We start from the raw sequence: 19,773 nt of genomic DNA, 5'->3' as shown, positions 1-19,773 counted from the left end.
AAGATATAATGTAACACAGCTTGTTCTGTATGGCACATGTTGAAAAAAGCTCATTACATATTCACAATTTAGCATGAGATTAATTTCTGGACATAGAATATAGTGTACCAAAGAAGACAGACCATAACCTGAGGAGAATTTATGATAACATACCGTGAAAATCTTCAAACTCTAGAAGCACACTCTTTGCATTTTCAACCCATATCAGGTATTTGATTTGTCCTCCATTGCTTTTTGTGCTAGAAAAATAATCCCTGAGTTCCTTTTCTGTGATGTTCTCCATATTTCCTTTCACCAGCACAGAGTCTGTGTACTCCAGACGACTGGCGGAGATATCCATGCTCTGAAGTTTATTTGCGAAGCATTTCTTCAAAAAAGCCTGAACATCTAAATCATGGATGAGTTTGACATGTTAAGCGAGAGATTAGAAACAAAACTATCCAGTTTATCAGTGCACTGTACTGTTCTAGACACAAGAAGCCTTTATAGCCTCAATCTGCTTTACAACAGCTTTATCTTGTTTGTTTATCATCAAGTGATAGTGCTGGTTTCCTGGTCACATCTTGCTTGTAAAAGAGATATGTCACCTGGTTAAATAAATAAAAAAACAGGTGACTATCATGTTCCATATTCAGTTTGCAGCTTAGCCTCGCACGCTAACGGCTAATGCTTGGGCCACTGTCCTATGCTTTATCTTTGGTAATGCAGACCCACCTATATCCTGTTTGAAGGTGACTGCGATTCTCTGCCCGTCATTGAGGACCTCCCAGGAATGCTCGGCCCCTCTGCTGCAGCTCTTGATGAAGACGGACAGGTGGCTGCACTTGCAGTCTTCACTGAAGCCACTCAGAATGAACCTGTGGGGATCAAGGCTCTCCTCTGCCTCTCTCTCATCGTACAGCTGCACAGACATCAAGCAACCCTCCAAGACATGATCCTTCTTGGCCAGGATATTCTCCAAATCTGAGACGCAGTGGATGAAAAGCAGAGTTCTGTTAACATTTAATGGGCCCAACTGATAATTTAGCCATAAACAAAATAATACAGATGTATAATTAATTATGAGGATTAAGGCAAGATGCTTTGCAGCATTTAAGTATATTATATCAGGAATATTAGCACATCTGGAGGTTGCTGGCCCAATGAATCCTCAACTGGATCCCAGACTTGTACAGTTTGTACATAATCTGTGTCCGATGGGATCCACATATACACCAGATACCCTTAGAGTTTCGGAAAAGTAAGACAAAGTAATCTTAATGGGAAACAATAAAGGACTATCATTTCAGAGCGGACGATCATTTCAGTGTTTGTTTTTTATAACATTGTGAATTTTTAACATTATTTAGGTGGAGGCTTCAAATAAGCCCACTGGGGTTTTCTGCCTCTCCTTGCACTGTATATTATTTGTTATCTTGGTCATGTTTGTGTATTTTTAAATTGTGCACAGGGTTTCCCCCAGAAAAGTTGTTAGGCCCGGTGGCAAGTATATTTTGACGGGGGAGACAAGTGTCTTTTTTGATGGGGGCCCAGCAAGGGCCAGCGACAGCCTCCACCCTGCCCACATCTGCCGCCACCTGCTGTTCCCCATCACCGCCACCCGGCCCCACCCATCATCTGAGCCACATCACATATCTTATAAAACTGGCTGACATGCTGGTCACCAGTCGGCACCCTGAGCCGACCAGAGGAGGATGGGTTTCCCCCTTGAGCCTGGTTCCTTCCAAGGTTTCTTCCCATCTGCCACAGGGAGTTTTTCCTTGCCACTGTTGCCTTAGGCTTGCTCCTGTGGGGGTTTAGGCTAGGGTTGTCTGTAAAGCGTATTGTGACAACTGCTGTAAAATACGCTATACAAATAAAATTTGATTGATTGATTGACTGATGGCAGCATTAAGGTAGGGCCCTATAGTTTCTGTGATAACAGAATCACGGACGGAATCGCAGAATTGAGAATTTTAAAAAGCTATAACACAGATTCCATAGGGCCCTACATTAAGTCAGTGCTAAAAGCTGACTGGAGATTTGAAAATATAACTATGTAATGTGAATGTTGTTATAAATAAGTCATTCATTCAACACACATTTAAAAAAATCAACAACTATTTACAGAATAGCATAGTCTTACAAAGAAACTGACAACAATGTACAAACTTGGAATGCTGTGTTTTCAACAACAACAAAAGAAATTAAATTAAAACAAATAATATCAAAGTTTTTTCACTCTACAAAAAACTTGAAAAAAGTCCTGATTGGCTACTGATTCTTACAGCCTTGGAATGCTGAGCACATTTCAACAACAACAAAAGAAATTAAATTAAAATAAATAATATCAAATTTTTGGACTCTACAAAAAACTTGTACTCAAGTCCTGATTGGCTACTGAATCTTACAACAAAGCCTTGGAATGCTGGGCACATTTAAATAGGGATGGGAAACGAGAACCGGTTCCAAGTTGTCCTATTCATTGGAATCGTATGCCTCAGAGCTTATCGATGTTTTTACTACAGCTGCGCATTGCAAAACAATGACGTAACGCTTTGGGGGAGGCACGCACGCACATAGACATCTATACATAGACGCCGCACTGGCCTTTGGATCGTACCTCAACGTCGCCGCCATATTGGTCTAGGCAAGACTGGCCTGAAAACAAATTGGGATGGCAGGTATGCCATCCCGCCAAGTTACGCCTTGGTGGGGGCATGCCCCATACCTATACAGCACCGAGAGTTTGGCACTTTTCAGGGTTCCCCACAGAAATAACCACAACAGCCACAGACACTCAGCCCTTAAAAACATTAAATTCTGTACATTCTCACCCCATTTCAACAGACAGAATTCATAAACAACTTCACATGTCCACACAATAAAGCCCCAAACTAAGGGGATTTAGCGTTTTCTCCTTCTTCTTCTTCTCATTCTTCTTCTTCTTCTTCTTATTTTTCCTGCCGCCTATCCCACTAACAACATGTCTCCCCATTGGACATTTTACCGACACCAGCCAAATCTTCACCTACACGACCCAATCAAAAACTCGCATACACACGCAAAATACCCATACCTTCTTATTCTGGAACATTTCCAGTTTAAACAGCTAGTCTGCTGTGGCCTAGTGGGCAAGGTTACAGTCTTGGAAACACGGGGTCCTAGGTTCAAGCCCAGCTAGGGACACGTTTCTATAACCTACTTTTACAAGTAGTAGACAATAATTGTCTACTACTTCTCAATTATTGCTTTTGCACCATATCTACCCGCCGTTCACCGAACGTATACACTGCATTATGACGTACCGTCTGCACGTTCAGTTATTAACTGGCTACAACATTGCAAAGCCATATGGATTCAATGGGAGCTCTTCTGTGCTTACTGGCCTGTGTTCTTCTTTAAAACCACGGACAGGTTGCTAATGATATTTCACGCATTGCATAGCTATGTCATGGTGCTGCACTAACAAAGTCACAGACTGGTAAACCTCCGGTTGAAGGAATGAATCCCGCCTCGCCCTCAAGCAGATAATTTCCTCTTTTACACCAACGTTTTCTTACGCTTTTTATATTTGCTTTACCAAAACTCACTCACGGCCACCCATATGCATTTCATGACGGCAAATTTATTCCTTTTATTAAACAGTTACACCAGTTCACCACTGTGCCATTTCTACTAACTATATTTCTTCACTTGGCTACCGTACAAAACCTTCTTATCAGCAAACACCACGTTTCTACATTCATGTTACCTCGCCCTGTTCTCTATCTAGCCACATACACACAATTACTACGTATGTACGTTCTGCAACTCCCCATTAAAACATTACATTGAAAATCATGACTCACTCATAATTATAACTACTACTACTGAACATGAGAAAAGCACACCAGTGCAATTGATTTCACACGTAACTTAACCCTCCACTTCAATGACTAATGTATTATACAGACTGTTATATATACCATTCCACAAGGAAACTAAGCTCGCTCATGGTCACTTCATTTACTTCGCACTATAGTCTGTGATCATGTCAACCTTCCCCTACATGCCCATTCTGCTAAAAACATATTGTTTCAACTACGCAATTTCATCATTTCTCCTAATTTATCTCACACTGTTATTATTTTCTCATATGCAAAGCCTGCTGGGACATATGCGTCTGCTCCTATTCTCCACTATCAGGTTTTCCGGTTCTAGCTTAGCAAAACAGCGAAGAGGATTCCTACCTGCAGATAAGCCTATCAAAATGCCTTATAAACCTTACAAACACTAAAAGTGCATTTCCACGAAATAACAGACAACGGAGCAGGACAGAAGGGTACACAAGTTTCGACCTAGGGAGTTCAAATTCTACGGACTTGTTGATTCTTTTGTCAATCAAGGCTTGTTGGATGGCCGTCAAATTCGTGAGTACATACACTGGCCATGTTTCACCTGCGTTTCTGATGCGTTCACGCTTACGCCACCGCACCCTTCTGAACTGTTTTACATATATAGCAAACCGAAACTGCTAAATGGTACACGCTCATCTGACTGTAGAAATTCACACAACGATAGCCATAATCCACAACCGTTTCTTACAGGGTCACTTAGCATTTCTCACTCTCATAATAAAACGCTTTGCAAAAAGAAATGATATCTCATAAAAAACACGTTTTCAACGTACAAAAATGCCAAGTTACTCACACATACAAGACATACACCATCTATAACTCATTCATTCACACTGCCAAAATCCAGGCCTGCCATTAAAAGTATTGATATCAAAATGACGCCAAGTTACGGTACTAGAAACAATATAGGCTATCTTGCCTCATCGAAATTAAATGTATTCCAAAGCAATGCTACCCAATATTTCCTCAATTCTTTCAAGTCACTTGGCCTAAGAATATGTCTGTTGGCTCCATGTGTTTTCTAAATGACTTACCAAAGTAGAAAATACACTCCTTAAACTTAGAATTTTTATACACTTCTTAAACTTTGAATACAGAATACTGAAGTGTTACCTTTTTTTCATTTTAATGACATTGGGAAATTTGTTTTTACTTGATTCTTAACACAGTGTTGTGTCACATGCTTTCCAAAGAGTGCAGATCAGCTAAGTGAATGGTATGCAATCAGAAGGGGAGAAAAGATTGAGTAAAACTACAGTTTTGGTCTGAAGCAAGTGGACTTATAATAAATCCCTTATGCTGCTTTGGAAAATGGAAAAGAGAAATGTGAACATAAATGAAAGCTGCATGCCCCTGTCAGCAAGTTGAGGATTAATTGAAATATGTTTAATTTTCTGAACCCAGAAGTTTTAACCGTTACCACCCTCGTTTGATGTCCGGTATACCGAACATAAGTGCATCAACTATTAAAACACCTCACTTACCCAACATGTAAAATATATGTATTTGATTTAATCGGCTAATTATTATCAAAGATAAGAATTATCAATCAAATCGACACATTCGTTGATAGGCAGAGCAAACTGTTTGGATCAACCTTTATCAAAATGTACAACTCACAACAGATAAAAATTAAGAAAAGTATACATTTAAGTTACAAAAAATATTCACGTCTAATCTAAAGACAAGGTTCAACTACCTTAAAACAATTAACAAAGGTTACAGACATGGACAATCACACAAGAAATGAATGAAAGCAGATACCACACCACAGCTTTTATTCCAAAGTATTCCAAAATGCAGAAACCAAAAGACAGCAGAATAGTCCAAAAGAATCAAAGATGAAATGTAGAATGACAGGCCTAGATGTAGGACTCAGATGCCCACTTCCAACTGTTACAAACTTCTTCCCAAGTTGCCCAAAACTTAACTGACTTAACTCAAAGAAAGCCACATATTTTAACCAGTGAAAAAGAGGAGGGGGCAGGAGCATGGACACCCTCTCTGAAACACACACACACACACATGCAGACACACAGATTCACAGCTCAGATGGTAACCTCCCAGTTCCTGCTCATCTCTAGGCTACGCTGGCCGAGCGCTTTGAAGCTTCTTCAGGCTGAGAACAGCTAAATAGTGAATTACATGCCTGACACCCCTTAGCCCAGATCTCCGTTCCCTCTAAAGTTCTTAGTTTTCTTTTAAGACCTCAGTTTGAAACTTAAAAAAAAAACATCTTACCAGAATGACTGGTCAGCTTGAGAATCCATTGATTATCTCCATGTCCACAAATATCAACGTCATCAGTAAATTGCTCAAAGTACACCTGAAGGATCTCCTCTTTGATTGGACAATCACTGCTCACAAGCAGTGATAGTACCTTTTTACCACCATCTTGCTGCAAACCTGGAAAATAAATAAATGAATTTGCCTTGAGGTATGCTTGTGCCACTATAAAATATTCATATTAATTAGGAAATGCTTCTATGAGAAAGGAAATTTAGAAAAGGGGCGGGGTTGGATATACAAGCATTTTAAAAGCTTTTCTAAATCCCACAAAAAAACTTTCACTGGAATTTAAAATAAGTATCACCAACTTCCTCCTCCAGTTAGACCTACATGATGATAATGATGATAACATACGTCACAGCATAGTCATTATAATTATATTGCATAAAGAACAATTCTCATAAACAGCCCATGGTACATTCCTTTCCAATGACTGTTACACAGTGCTGCATAGATAAAGGATACCAACACCAGTCTCATTGTATCTCGTGTGTAATTTTTTTAATGGTGATAGAAATGAGCTGTAAAACTAACCTACACATGAGTTTTCTGGTAGACATTTGGTGTTTTATTAAAAATGTCACTTCTTAAAGCAAACATGGCCATTCAAATACATATGTCAAACTAGATAAAAGCAGCTGAAATATGCTCAATAGCAATAAGGACAATAATAAAATAAGCTGTCAGTCAAATAACAGTGAGACATCGGTATGGATAACACCTATTATTGAGGTTTATTACCACGTGTAAGCTGCTGTAAATAGAAACACATTAACTTACCTTCTTGGTGAAATGGTCCTGGCTTCTACATATTTGATAAAAAAGGTAAACACAACATACATTAATAAAATGAGTTGTAATATGCAGTAAGTGAACCAGTCATTTAACATTAAATCAGTGTGGCCTCTGCCATGCCACACTATGATGTCCACAGCTAAAGATTAAAATACTCAAATTAAAGCGAGGCTCCAAATAAAGCAATACTAAATTCCAAACTGAATTGATCTTTCTGCACTTTTGTTCTTATCCATAATTCCTTTGGGTATTGTGTCTTACCAAATGTATCCATGTCATGTTCCAGATCATTGCATATTGCAATGCCTTCTGTTACTTTGGTTGTATTTGGAGCTGCAAATATTCAAAAATGCCATAAAATCAAGTACTCAAGCTTAGAGTGAGTCAGAACAATTAAAATTGGTATCATATTTGGGCATTATATAAGTCGTTGCTCTGACATAAAAAAAAAAATTAGATTGTTCAAGCTTTCAAAAATGTGAAGAGTTCCAGTGAGAGTCCTTTAGGTTGCCAAAAGGCACCTAAATGACTCTCAGACCATGAGAAACGAGATTCTCTGGGCTGATGAAACCAAGATTGAACTCTTTGGCCACAATGCCAAGCATCAAGTCTGGCGGAGACCAGGCACCGCACATCACCTGGCCAATACCGTCCCTACGGTGAAGCATGGTGGTGGCAGCAGCATGTGTGGGCATGTTTTTCAGTGGCAGGAACCGGGAGACTAGTCAGGATTGAGGAAAAGATGAACAGAGATCCTTGATGAAAACCTGCACTGGAGTGCTCAGGACCTCAGACTGGGGCGAAGGTTCACCTACCAACAGGACAACGACCCTAAGCACACAGCCAAGACAATGCAGGAGTGGCTTTGGGACAAGTCTATGAATGTCTCTGAGTGGCCCAGCCAGAGCCTGGACTTGAACCTGATCAAACATCTCTGGAGAGACCTGAAAATAGCTGCGCCGCAATGCTTCCCATCCCACCTGACAGAACTTGAGAGGATCTGCAGAGAAGAATGGGAGAAATACCCCAAATACAGGTGTTCCAAGCTTGTAGCGTCATACCTAAGAAGACTCCAGGCTGTAATCGCTGCCAAACGTGCCTCAGCAAAGTACTAGTGTAAAGGGTCTGAATACTTATGTAAATGTGGTATTTCCGTTTTTCATTTTTAATCAATTTGCAAAAATTTCTAAAAACCTGTTTTTGTCATTATGGAGTATTGTGTGTAGATTGATGAGAATAAAAATGAATTGAATCAATTTTAGAATAAGGCTGTAATGGAACAAAATGTGGAAAAAGTGAAGGGGTCTTAATACTTCCTGAAGGCACAGTATAAACGATTGAACACTTACATATGAAGTCAGCTTTTATTTTGCATGATTAACAAATATACAAGGGGTCAAAGGCTGAAGGTTCTCATACCTTACTTCAGATATGAAAATGTATATCTTTTGAAAAAATTCACGTTAGATATGAAATGATACAATATCTAGGTAAAAACCTGGTTGAGTGAAGATTGGTCCAAATGTCAAGTTTGGTTACATCTGGGCTCTTTTACTCCCAGCTCAGAAGCTGCCACTGGTGTGTTTCATTGAACTATGTTTTTGGTCTTCTATCAACCCAAACCCAGATCTTTCCTCAACTTTTATTGCCTACATCAGCAACTGTGGATTAGTGGTCCAAATATCTGTGACATGGCAGGATTAAACAGAATGTAAAATATTATATTAAAATGAAAATCTTAACCTCTGTTCTCTGCTGAGACTGCTGGTTCCTCTCTGCAAAGTAATGCTGGAAAGAGTCGAAAACCTTCTGCTCAAAGGCCACTATGAATATGAATTTGATGCTTGTGGAAGTGGTCTGAGACAAATGCTTCTGCAGCCCGTTGAGAATTGCCTTGATGGATTCTTCTGGATTAATGTTGCTTTTTCCTGTGACACAAAGCAGCACAGATCACCGTCACATAGTGCCTTGTTGTTCATCCTGCACAGAAACCAAACTTTAAACTGAGTGTTTTATTTGAACTGAAATTCTACCAAAGTACTAAAAGCACAGAGATGGACAAGTCATGAGGACCATAATCAATGACTGACCACAGACAAGAAAATATAGTTTGACAAAAGAAAAACCACAACATTCCCATACTAGTATTTGTCGTTCAGAGCATAGTGGTTATTGCCTATGCTCTGTAGACATGGGCAGTGGTTGCGCTCTATGCTGTATAGAGTTGGACAGTGGTTGTTGTTTATGATGTTGTGGTTTATGCTGTGTAGAGGTGGGCAGTGGTTGTGGTGTACGCTGTAAAGACATGGGAAGTGGTTGTGGCAATTGCTGTATAGATGTATGCAGGGGTTTTGGTCTTATGTTGTATCAAAGTGGTCAGTAATTGTGGTTTGTGCTGTGTAGATGTGGGCAGTGATTGTGGTCTGTCCTGTGTAGAAGTAGGCACTGGTTGTGACGTGGTCTTACCAGTCCCAATGGCTGGTACGGCCATGGATGTGATGCTCTTGCTCTCACAGAGCTGCAGGACCCTCTCTGTGGATGTGGTGATGCCAGCTGTGGTAGTCGGCCCCACCATCTGAATGATGTGCTTGCATTTTAAGTTGCCTCCTCCGGTGACAACCACCCCATCTTCTTTCTGGGTGCCTGAACAAACATGGGGCAGTCTGTGTCACAGCTGTGTTTATTTATTTATTTTATAAATTATGAACTGAAGGTGCTTAATCTATGAAAAAGAGTGTAAACACTGGAAAATTAAATCAGAAAAAGTGTCTGGATATATATAACAAGCACAAACTCAGTGTTAGCGCAATGTTGACCTTTTAAAGTTAGAAAGCTTCCACTTCAAATGATGGAAAACATCCAGAGGACAACCATCATGTGGACTATTAAACAGCAGGGAGAGGCATGTGTTCTTTTGTAAGGCAAGCAGACTATCTTTCTTAATCAGAATAGTATACATTCAATTTGATGTTTATTTGTGTTATATACTGTATACCCAATCTTACCCAGTTTGGCACATTCATCTACAACAGATTTCCCTGCTGCTTTCAGAATTGCTCCAGAGACACCTAAGAAACAAAGAAGGGGAATAAAATCACTTCCCACTAATACATGGTGATGAAATATTAGCTATCATTTACAAATGATGGTTTACAGCACCAACCAAGTGACTCAGCATCATGTGACTATACGGCTACACTAATTTAACAGAATAACAAGCGTTCCAAAATGAAGGGCTTGTGCACTCTATATCAGTAGGAACAAAGGCCTAGCTGGCGTCAAAATATGTCTTATCTAAACTAATGATATTCCTGTATTTAAAATATTATGTTCTCATGACTCCGAGATACACATACAGAACCTTACCGGTGTCTAAATTCATACTGCTATTGGTGGAAATCAGAATGGCATCCACTGCCTCTTTGGTGATGTCTCCTTTTTTCAGAATTACTGTAACGCCACTAATAACCACTGTAATTATTTATGACAGGAAAAAAACACAAAAGCAAGTGAGATCACACAATAGATTATCCATCTCTTCATCTGTGCAATAGGTGATTAGTGTAAATTGTGCAATTAAATGTCACCTTTGAGGCCTGCTCTTGGTTTAGGTAACGGAGGCGGAGGAGCGACTTTCTGTGATTTATTTGCAGGAGGACCAGATAACGTGTCTGTTGAATCCGGACTTCGGTATCCCTGTTTAACAAATGGGAGACAACAGAATACAAATGAAGACAAATTAGTCCTAGTTGATGCATTCTGTATGTGGCTTGTGTTCTCTAATGAATCTGTACAAGTGATGGCACACACCTTTTCCAAACCGGTCTGGCTTGCTCGCTCAACAGTCGGATACAGCTTACAGGCAAACTCTTTGGCCCTGGACTTGAGAGCATCTTGATGTTTCTCCAACACTTTGGACACCCCGGCATCAGAATATATGTGTTTCTCATGCACAATGTGTGAAACCTGCTTCACCACAGCTGCCATGGCCTCCTTGATCTTGTCATTGGCTGCGGTGACTTTCAGGCAAGGAGTCGCCTGTGTTTGTGATGACAAAATGGTCACATCCAGGGCTTTGATTTCAGCAGCCTCAGACAGCTTCATGCAATCAGCAACATATTCAAACTCTCTCGGTGACTTCAGCTGGGTGTCTTCTGCCACAGGCATTTTGTTATTCAGATATCCTCTCAGTTTCCTAGCAACATCTGTTACCACATTCTGGAACCCACACACTGCAATCTGCACATCAGAATGTGAGATTTTCACATTCTGTTCATTATTGCTGGATTCTACCTCTTGCATCAGTCCACTGTAGAAGACTCTCCAGTGTTCTTCCTGGGTGACTTTTCCTTGATCGGGAGTGAGGCTGATCACATCTTCCATAAGTACCTCCTTTATTTTTTCTCTGGCTTTCTCACCATCTTGCAGCTTCTCTGCAAGAATCTGAATGGAATCACCACAGGAGAAGACTGTAGCAGTAATGTGAGTAAAGTGATTGCGCTCAAATTTCTTCAGATCCAGGGACTGCAAAAACTTGGCTAGATTGGGTGACAGATGCAAAGTTTGGACGGATAAATTATCTTTGGTGTTTTTGATGATTCTCTCTGCTTCATTTACCTTCTCTTCGAGGCCCTTGAGGTGAAAAGTCAAGTTTGCTTCATCTTTTAGATTTTCAACTCCTTCAAGTTTTTCAGACACTAAGGTCCACACAAAACCAAACTCTTCCTTACTGTCCAAAGGGATCTTCCTTTCCACAGTGTTTGTTTCAACATCCAGTTCTTCTTTTGCTTTGTTCAACAAAAGCTGAATTTCACCCTGAAGCTTCTTCACATCATTCTGTTGCCCCAAGACCACAATGGTGTTCTTAGCCCTCTCAAAGGAGACTCTGGCAGTTTTGAGATTTAGACTGAGGCATTTGTTTTTCACTCTCTCCCACACCTCTTCAGTTGACACCAACATGACTATGCTGTATTTCTCCAGAAGCCCCTCAACTGCTTGCTTAGTCTTTCTCTCCCAGGTATGGGCCAAGTGGTGTAGCAACAATGACTCTCTGTCCACTGCCATCTCCAACACCACCTGAGGGGACTCTGGGTCACCTTTAAAGGAGAAGCTGGTGTAGTGCTCCTTTAGTGTGCTCTCAAAGTCCTCTTTGCACTCCTCATCATTTTTGATGTATTCGAGGAACAAAGCATCCACAGGAATGGAGATTTTAGGAGGGAAAGGTGGCGTAGTGGGGGTCTCTCCAGTTAAGACTTGATTCAGATTGCAGTAGAACAAGAAAGCACACAGGCTGACTCCACAAATAGTGTGTTTCTCTTTGGCAACTCTGTGCGCAACTGTCAAATTGGAAAAGAAGATACAATGTAACACAGCTTGTTCTATACTGCACATGTTGAAAAAAGCTCATTACATATTCACAATTTAGCATGAGATTAATTTCTGGACATAGAATATAGTGTACCAAAGAAGACAGACCATAACCTGAGGAGAATTTATGATAACATACCGTGAAAATCTTCAAACTCTAGAAGCACACTCTTTGCATTTTCAACCCATATCAGGTATTTGATTTGTCCTCCATTGCTTTTTGGGCTAGAAAAATAATCCCTGAGTTCCTTTTCTGTGATGTTCTCCATATTTCCTTTCACCAGCACAGAGTCTGTGTACTCCAGACGACTGGCGGAGATATCCATGCTCTGAAGTTTATTTGCGAAGCATTTCTTCAAAAAAGCCTGAACATCTAAATCATGGATGAGGTTGACATGTTAAGCGAGAGATTAGAAACAAAACTATCCAGTTTATCAGTGCACTGTACTGTTCTAGACACAAGAAGCCTTAATAGCCTCAATCTGCTTTACAACAGCTTTATCTTGTTTGTTTATCATCAAGTGATAGTGCTGGTTTCCTGGTCAGATCTTGCTTGTAAAAGAGATACGTCACCTGGTTAAATAAATTAAAAAAACAGGTGACTATCATGTTCCATATTCAGTTTGCAGCTTAGCCTCGCACGCTAACGGCTAATGCTTGGGCCACTGTCCTATGCTTTATTTTGGTAATGCAGACCCACCTATATCCTGTTTGAAGGTGACTGCGATTCTCTGCCCGTCATTGAGGACCTCCCAGGAATGCTCGGCCCCTCTGCTGCAGCTCTTGATGAAGACGGACAGGTGGCTGCACTTGCAGTCTTCACTGAAGCCACTCAGAATGAACCTGTGGGGATCAAGGGGATCCTCTGCCTCTCTCTCATCGTACAGCTGCATGGACATCAAGGAACCCTCCAAGACATGATCCTTCTTGGCCAGGATATTCTCCAAATCTGAGACGCAGTGGATGAAAAGCAGAGTTCTTTTAACATTTAATGGGCCCAACTGATAATTTAGCCATAAACAAAATAATACAGATGTATAATTAATTATGAGGATTAAGGCAAGATGCTTTGCAGCATTTAAGTATATTATATCAGGAATATTAGCACATCTGGAGGTTGCTGGCTCAATGAATCCTCAACTGGATCCCAGACTTGTACAGTTTGTACATAATCTGTGTCTGATGGGATCCACATATACACCAGATACAAGATATAGTTTCGGAAAAGTAAGACAAAGTCACCTTCATGCGAAACAATAACGGACTATCATTTCAAAGCAGACTATCATTTCAGTGTTTATGTTTTTCATAACATTGTGAATTTTTAACATTATTTAGGGGGAGGCTTCAAATAAGCCCACTAGGGTTTTCTGCCTCTCCTTGCACTGTATATTATTTGTCATCTTTCTCATTTTTGTGTATTTTTAAATTGTGCACAGAGTTTGCCCCAGAAAAGTTGTTAGGCCCGGTGGCAAGTATATTTTGACGGGGGCCAGCGGCCCGGCGCGGGCCGGCGGCCAAGTGTCTTTTTTGATGGGGGCCTGGTGGGGGCCAGCGACAGACTGATGGCAGCATTAAGGTAGGGCCCTATAGTTTCTGTGATAGAATCACGGACGGAATCGCGGAATTGAGAATTTAAAAAAGCTATAACACAGATTCCACAGGGCCCTACATTAAGTCAGTGCTAAAAGCTGACTAGAGATTTGAAAATATAACTACGTAATGTGAATGTTGTTATAAATAAGTCATTTATTCAACACACATTAAAAAAAATTAACAACAATGTACAGACTTGGAATGCTGTGTTTTCAACAACAACAAAAGAAATGTAATTAAAATGTTTTTTCACTCTACAAAAAACTTGTATTCAAGTCCTGATTGGCTACTGATTCTTACAGCCTTGGAATGCTGAGCACATTTCAACAACAACAAAAGAAATTTAATTAAAATAAATAATATCAAATTTTTGGACTCTACAAAAAACTTGTATTCAAGTCCTGTTTGGCTACTGAATCTTATAACAAAGCCTTGGAAAAAAAATCCCTGATGCTTATGCCCGGCAGGGGGGGTCAATTTAGGCCCGTCGGCCCACTGGGCTTGCAATACACTGGCGGAAACCCTGGTGCAAAAATAATAAAACTAATAATAAAAATAAAACTAATGAAAAGCTTATCTAGTAGCGGTGTATCTGAACCCAAATATTCTATTTGGAAATACACAGATAATGCACTGTACGCAGATATTTTATTTCCCAAGGCTGAGCAATGACTTTCGGTGTATATTTGGAAGATGACAGGTGCAGAAAAAGTCCATGGTGAAGAAATTCCATTCTTGATATGTACAGTATACAGATAAATTTGTCAGCTATAATGTGCAGTTCCTTGTTAAGAATATGTCTGTTGGCTCCATGTGTTTTCTAAATGACTCACCTAAGTAGAAAATACACTCCTTAAACTTTGAATACAGAATACTGCAGTGTTACCATTTTTTTTCATTTTAATGACTTTGGGAAATTTGTTTTTACTCGATTCTTAACACAGTGTTGTGTCACATGCTTTCCAAAGAGTGCAGATCATCTAAGTGAATGGTATGCAATCAGAAGGGGAGAAAAGATGAAACAAAACTACAGTTTTGGTCTGAAGCAAGTGGACTTCTAATAAATCCCTTATGCTGCTTTGGAACATGGAAAAGAGAAATGTGAACATAAATGAAAGTTGCATGCCCCTGTCAGCAAGTTGAGGATTAATTGAAATATGTTGAATTTTCTGAACCCAGCAGTTTTAACCGTTAACACTCTCGTTTGATGTCCAGCCCTCTGAATACCGAACCCAAGTGCATCAACTGTTAAAACACCTCACTTACCCAACATGTAAAAATATATGTATTTGATTTAATCTGCTAATTATTACCAAAGATATGAATTATCAGTCAAATCCACACATTCGTTGATAGGCAGAGCAAACTGTTCTGATCAACCTTTATCAAAATGTACAACTCACAACAGATGAAAATTAAGAAATGTATACATTTAAGTTACAAAAAAGTTACAAGAAATATTCACATCTAATCTAAAGACGAGGTTCAACTACCTTAAAACAATTAACAAAGGTTACAGACATGGACAATCACACAAGAAATGAATGAAAGCAGATACCACACCACAGCTTTTATTCCAAAGTATTCCAAAATGCAGAAAGACAGGCCTAGATGTAGGACTCAGATGCCCACTTCCAACTGTTACAAACTTCTTTCCAAGTTGCCCAAAACTTAACTGACTTAACTCAAAGAAAGCCACACATTTTAAACAGTGAAAATGAGGAGGGGGCAGGGGCATGGACACCCTCTCTGACACACACACACACACACACACACACACACACGCAGACACGCTTTGAAGCTTCTTCTGGCTGAGAACAGCTAAATAGTGAATTACATGCCTGACACCCCTTAGCCCAGATCTCCGTTCCCTCTAAAGTTCTTAGTTTTCTTTTAAGACCTCAGTTTGCCAACTTAAAAAAAATCATCTTACCAGAATGACTGGTCAGCTTGAGAATCCATTGATTATCTCCATGTCCACAAATATCAACGTCATCAGTAAATTGCTCAAAGTACACCTGAAGGATCTCCTCTTTGATTGGACAATCACTGCTCACAAGCAGTGATAGCACCTTTTTACCACCATCTTGCTGCAAACCTGGAAAATAAATAAATGAATTTGCCTTGAGGTATGCTTGTGCCGCTCTAAAATATTCATATTAATTAGGAAATGCTTCTATGAGAAAGGAAATTTAGAAAAGGTGTGGGGTTGGACATACAAGCATTTTAAAAGCTTTTCTAAATCCCACAAAAAAACTTTCACTGGAATTTAAAATAAGTATCACCAACTTCCTCCTCCAGTTAGACCTACATGTTAAATGATAATGATGATAACATACGTGACAGCATAGTCATTATAATTATATTGCATAAAGAACATTTATCATAAACAGCCCATAGTACATTCCTTTCCAATGACTGTTACTCAGTGCTGCATAGATAAAGGAAACCAACACCAGTCTCAAAATATGTTCAATAGCAATAAGGACAATAATAAAATAAGCTGTCAGTCAAATAACAGTGAGACATCGGTATGGATAACACCTATTATTGAGGTTTATTACCACACGTAAGCTGCTGTAAATGGAAACACATTAATTTACCTTCTTGGTGAAATGGTCCTGGCTTCTACATATTTGATTAAAAAAAAGGTAAACACAACATAAATTAATAAAGATGCAGTTGATAATTGATAAGATGCAGTAAGCAAAGCAGTGTTTGATTATTTAACATTAAATCAGTGTGGCCTCTGCCATGCCATACTATGATGTCCACAGCTATGGGGCAAAGATTAAAACACTCAGAAGCTCCAAATAAAGCAACATTAAATTACAAACTGCATTCATCTTTCTGCACTTTTGTTCTGATCTAGAATTCCTTTGGGTAGGCCTATTGTGTCTAATCAAATGTATCCATGCCATGTTCCGGTTCATTGCATATTACCATGCCTTCTGTTACTTTGGCTTTATTTGGAGCTGCAAATATTCAAAAATGCCATGAAATTATTTGCTAAGTACTCAACTTTAGAGTGAGTTAGAACCATTAAAATTGGTTTCACATTTGGGCATTATATAAGTCGTTGCTCTGACATAAAAAAAAATATTTAAAAAAAAACAATTAGATTGTTCAAGCTTTAAAAAATGTGAAGAGTTCCAGGCTTCTACATCTGTGTTTATTTCAGAGGTACAGCTTCATACTTTAAACAGCAAAATCATCACACTTCTTGTCAATATATGTTACATTGCAATTTCCAAGATATTTACCGCTTCTATGTCGCATGCAGATTTTCCAGAGCCAATCTTTTTCTCAAGGCGTGGTTTGGGCAACGGCACTGGATTCATTATTTTCACTTTGGCGATGTCATCCGCTTCTAGTGACTTCACTTGAAGTTCTACCACGCCCAAGGCCTTAAAATCAACCTTGTGCGGTCCCATTTTCAATACTCTTTGTAAGGCTGAGAAAAAGACAGTAAATACGGTAAATCCTTTCTCCAACGGGATGTGAAAGTTTTGCGGTCCCACAATGAATCCCATTCGGTGTAGTTTTATTTGCATTGCATTATAGTTGTCAGCAGAGGGCAGCCGATGAATGTGTGCATAGGACTCAAAAAGTAATAGAACCCGAAGGGGGCTAGAATCTGAAATAACATAATTTAATTGTCCACTGATGTAAAAATAATAATAATGTAATACTTCGTCATACTGACTGACAGGTCTCTATTTCCTCACACGACAGGAAAGAGCACCGTGACTACCTAATATTGATTGGTTGAAGACTTTTTCATTTTTTTAAAACCATATGATTGTCTCTGCTCAATCGCTATATTTATGCGAATGTCTAATAATCTTGGTCCAACGTGTTCAACGATTAATTAAAATTGGATATTTTCTAAATAAATGAATGAATGAATGAATAAATAAAATAAAATACTTCATGGATTTATTTACTTTTTTTTTTTTTTTAACCAAACCGGTCTTTGTAGAACTTGTCGCATTTATTCTGTACTCGTTGTCGCCTGCGCTCTAGCACAAAATAGGCCTACAACATTCTTATCAAATATTATTTGCATCATCCGATGTTACTCAAGAATCCTGAAGTGCAACAAGTTTTAAATGGTTTTCACATCACACTTCACACATTCATTATTACTACCTGTGGTTGTAAAAAGTAAATTACAACAAAAGTTGTAGGTTTTCACGATTTCACCAGTTTCACTTAATACTTTCGGTTCCTAAGCAATGAAATTCGTACACTTGTTAAAAGGCTTAAACACTAACATTACCTTCATCCTCTGTGTAAACGAGCAATGCCTTCCTCTTGTCATTGGGGTAATTTCTTATTTCCGAAACTTCTCCTCCAGATTTTCTTTTATTTCTAAAATACAATTCCAACCTAGGTTTCACAGAAGCAAAATCATCGGGAAAACCGACTAAAATCAATATATTTTGTTCCATGTAGTTGTATAAGTGTAAACAATGATCGGAAGCAGAGTGATATGCCCGAATTCAATGTGAAACTAATGCAAAAGAAATGAAGACATCCTGTTTCTGCTGGAGAACAATCGACTGGGCGTTCCCACTGGCTAAATGTTCAGGGCTGCGTTTCCCAGGGTCTCCTTAGCGCTACGTGCGTCGTAAGTTATCCCTTAAGCTCTTCCTTTAGCTCTCGAGCTGTTTCCCAGCGTCTCCTTAACTAAGGTATACCTTAGTTAACTAAGGTATACCCTTTAAAAGGGGGGTCTGGGGCACTCGTAAGCTGTCCCTTAACGCTGCGCTCCGCGGTTTCAGCCTTATTACGCCAACATTTTGCTTTTCAAATCGACAGTTGTACTACAGTGCGCATCTAGTAGCACATCTGCATGCAAAAATTACATAGATCGTTTAATATGAACTTTTTACGAAAATTAATTTTCCAATCAACGTTTCTGTGCATAGCACGTCGTGAGAATGTTGTCGTTTTACCTGTCTATCCCCATCATGATGGTAATTAAGTATAGGGCCTATCCATGATACTAATCCAATTTGTGAAAAGAAAAAAAAAGTTTTTTTTTTTTAATTTATACGTAGTGGCGCTCACTTAGGATATGGCTTTTCTGACTGCATACCCTGTAGAAATTAGTTCGTTTGTGTGTGAGTCAATGATCGCACTGACTTGGAACAAACCGCCGGTTTATTAAGAATATAAAAGCTGTGTATGCAAAAAAAAAAACGTTCAGTGAGTCTACTTGCATGACCGAACTAGAACACGTTGATTGGCCTAGCCATGGACACACATACAGGTACAGTGGCTAATAATGGACAACCATAGCCAAATGATCTACATCCCCTTCCTTTAGCTCACACCTCCTATATAAAACAAAATAGCACAGGGTAAATATCAACATTACGGAACATTTTTCTTACCATGTTGTTTTACGTTTTTCGGTAAACAACCAATAATGATATTCTTGGTTAAATTTAAGATTATCCAACAGCAAATTAAGGTGGATGAACAAATCACTTTTAACAGGTAGACCTATTCATAAGGCAGAATTCATCATGGTCAATTTCCACAGACGCGCTTTTGCTTTTCATCTACGATCATTTTTGCATTGCAGAGAAAAGTTCGCGGGAATCAGTGCAGTGCAGTGATATGCTGCTACAGTTGCCTATATATTGCGTGACAGAAACAAATTAACATTAGACCTTTGTTTCAATAAGAACAAAATAATTCACCCATATGTAGCCTATGTCCTTTCCCCTGGGCTTCCACGAAGTCCCAGACTATGGCTTATATGTCCCGATTGATGCTTTTTTTATTTTATCCTTTGTAGCCTATATGTACGTATTTATTGAAACTATCACAAGGT

At 39.2% G+C, this 19,773-nt stretch overlaps 1 protein-coding gene across 3 annotated transcripts in view; it reads right to left on the bottom strand.

Moving 5' to 3' along the window:
• The window catches only part of LOC118223123, a 157,899-nt gene extending 139,450 nt beyond the window's left edge, over window positions 1-18,449 (bottom strand). The window contains exons 1-16 of one of the 3 annotated variants that reach the window (XM_035409294.1): window positions 18,208-18,449; window positions 17,189-17,379; window positions 16,529-16,553; window positions 15,859-16,023; window positions 13,030-13,278; window positions 12,469-12,702; window positions 10,773-12,298; window positions 10,550-10,658; window positions 10,329-10,433; window positions 9,968-10,030; window positions 9,429-9,605; window positions 8,706-8,890; window positions 6,948-6,972; window positions 6,120-6,284; window positions 715-963; window positions 154-387 (exon numbers count right to left, since the gene is read on the bottom strand). In XM_035409294.1, coding sequence (XP_035265185.1) covers window positions 154-387; window positions 715-963; window positions 6,120-6,284; window positions 6,948-6,972; window positions 8,706-8,890; window positions 9,429-9,605; window positions 9,968-10,030; window positions 10,329-10,433; window positions 10,550-10,658; window positions 10,773-12,298; window positions 12,469-12,702; window positions 13,030-13,278; window positions 15,859-16,023; window positions 16,529-16,553; window positions 17,189-17,379; window positions 18,208-18,379 — 3,874 coding nt within the window. In that variant the 5' untranslated portion in view covers window positions 18,380-18,449. The remainder of the gene's footprint in view (window positions 1-153; window positions 388-714; window positions 964-6,119; window positions 6,285-6,947; window positions 6,973-8,705; window positions 8,891-9,428; window positions 9,606-9,967; window positions 10,031-10,328; window positions 10,434-10,549; window positions 10,659-10,772; window positions 12,299-12,468; window positions 12,703-13,029; window positions 13,279-15,858; window positions 16,024-16,528; window positions 16,554-17,188; window positions 17,380-18,207) is intronic. The other 2 variants (XM_035409296.1, XM_035409295.1) reach the window with 2 other exon arrangements.
• Window positions 18,450-19,773: the final 1,324 nt, after the last annotated feature.

This window comes from Anguilla anguilla, chromosome 3 (assembly GCF_013347855.1).
Source record: "Anguilla anguilla isolate fAngAng1 chromosome 3, fAngAng1.pri, whole genome shotgun sequence".
Classification (NCBI taxonomy): Eukaryota; Metazoa; Chordata; class Actinopteri; order Anguilliformes; family Anguillidae; genus Anguilla; species Anguilla anguilla.
This window is presented reverse-complemented; position numbering and strand designations above follow the sequence as displayed.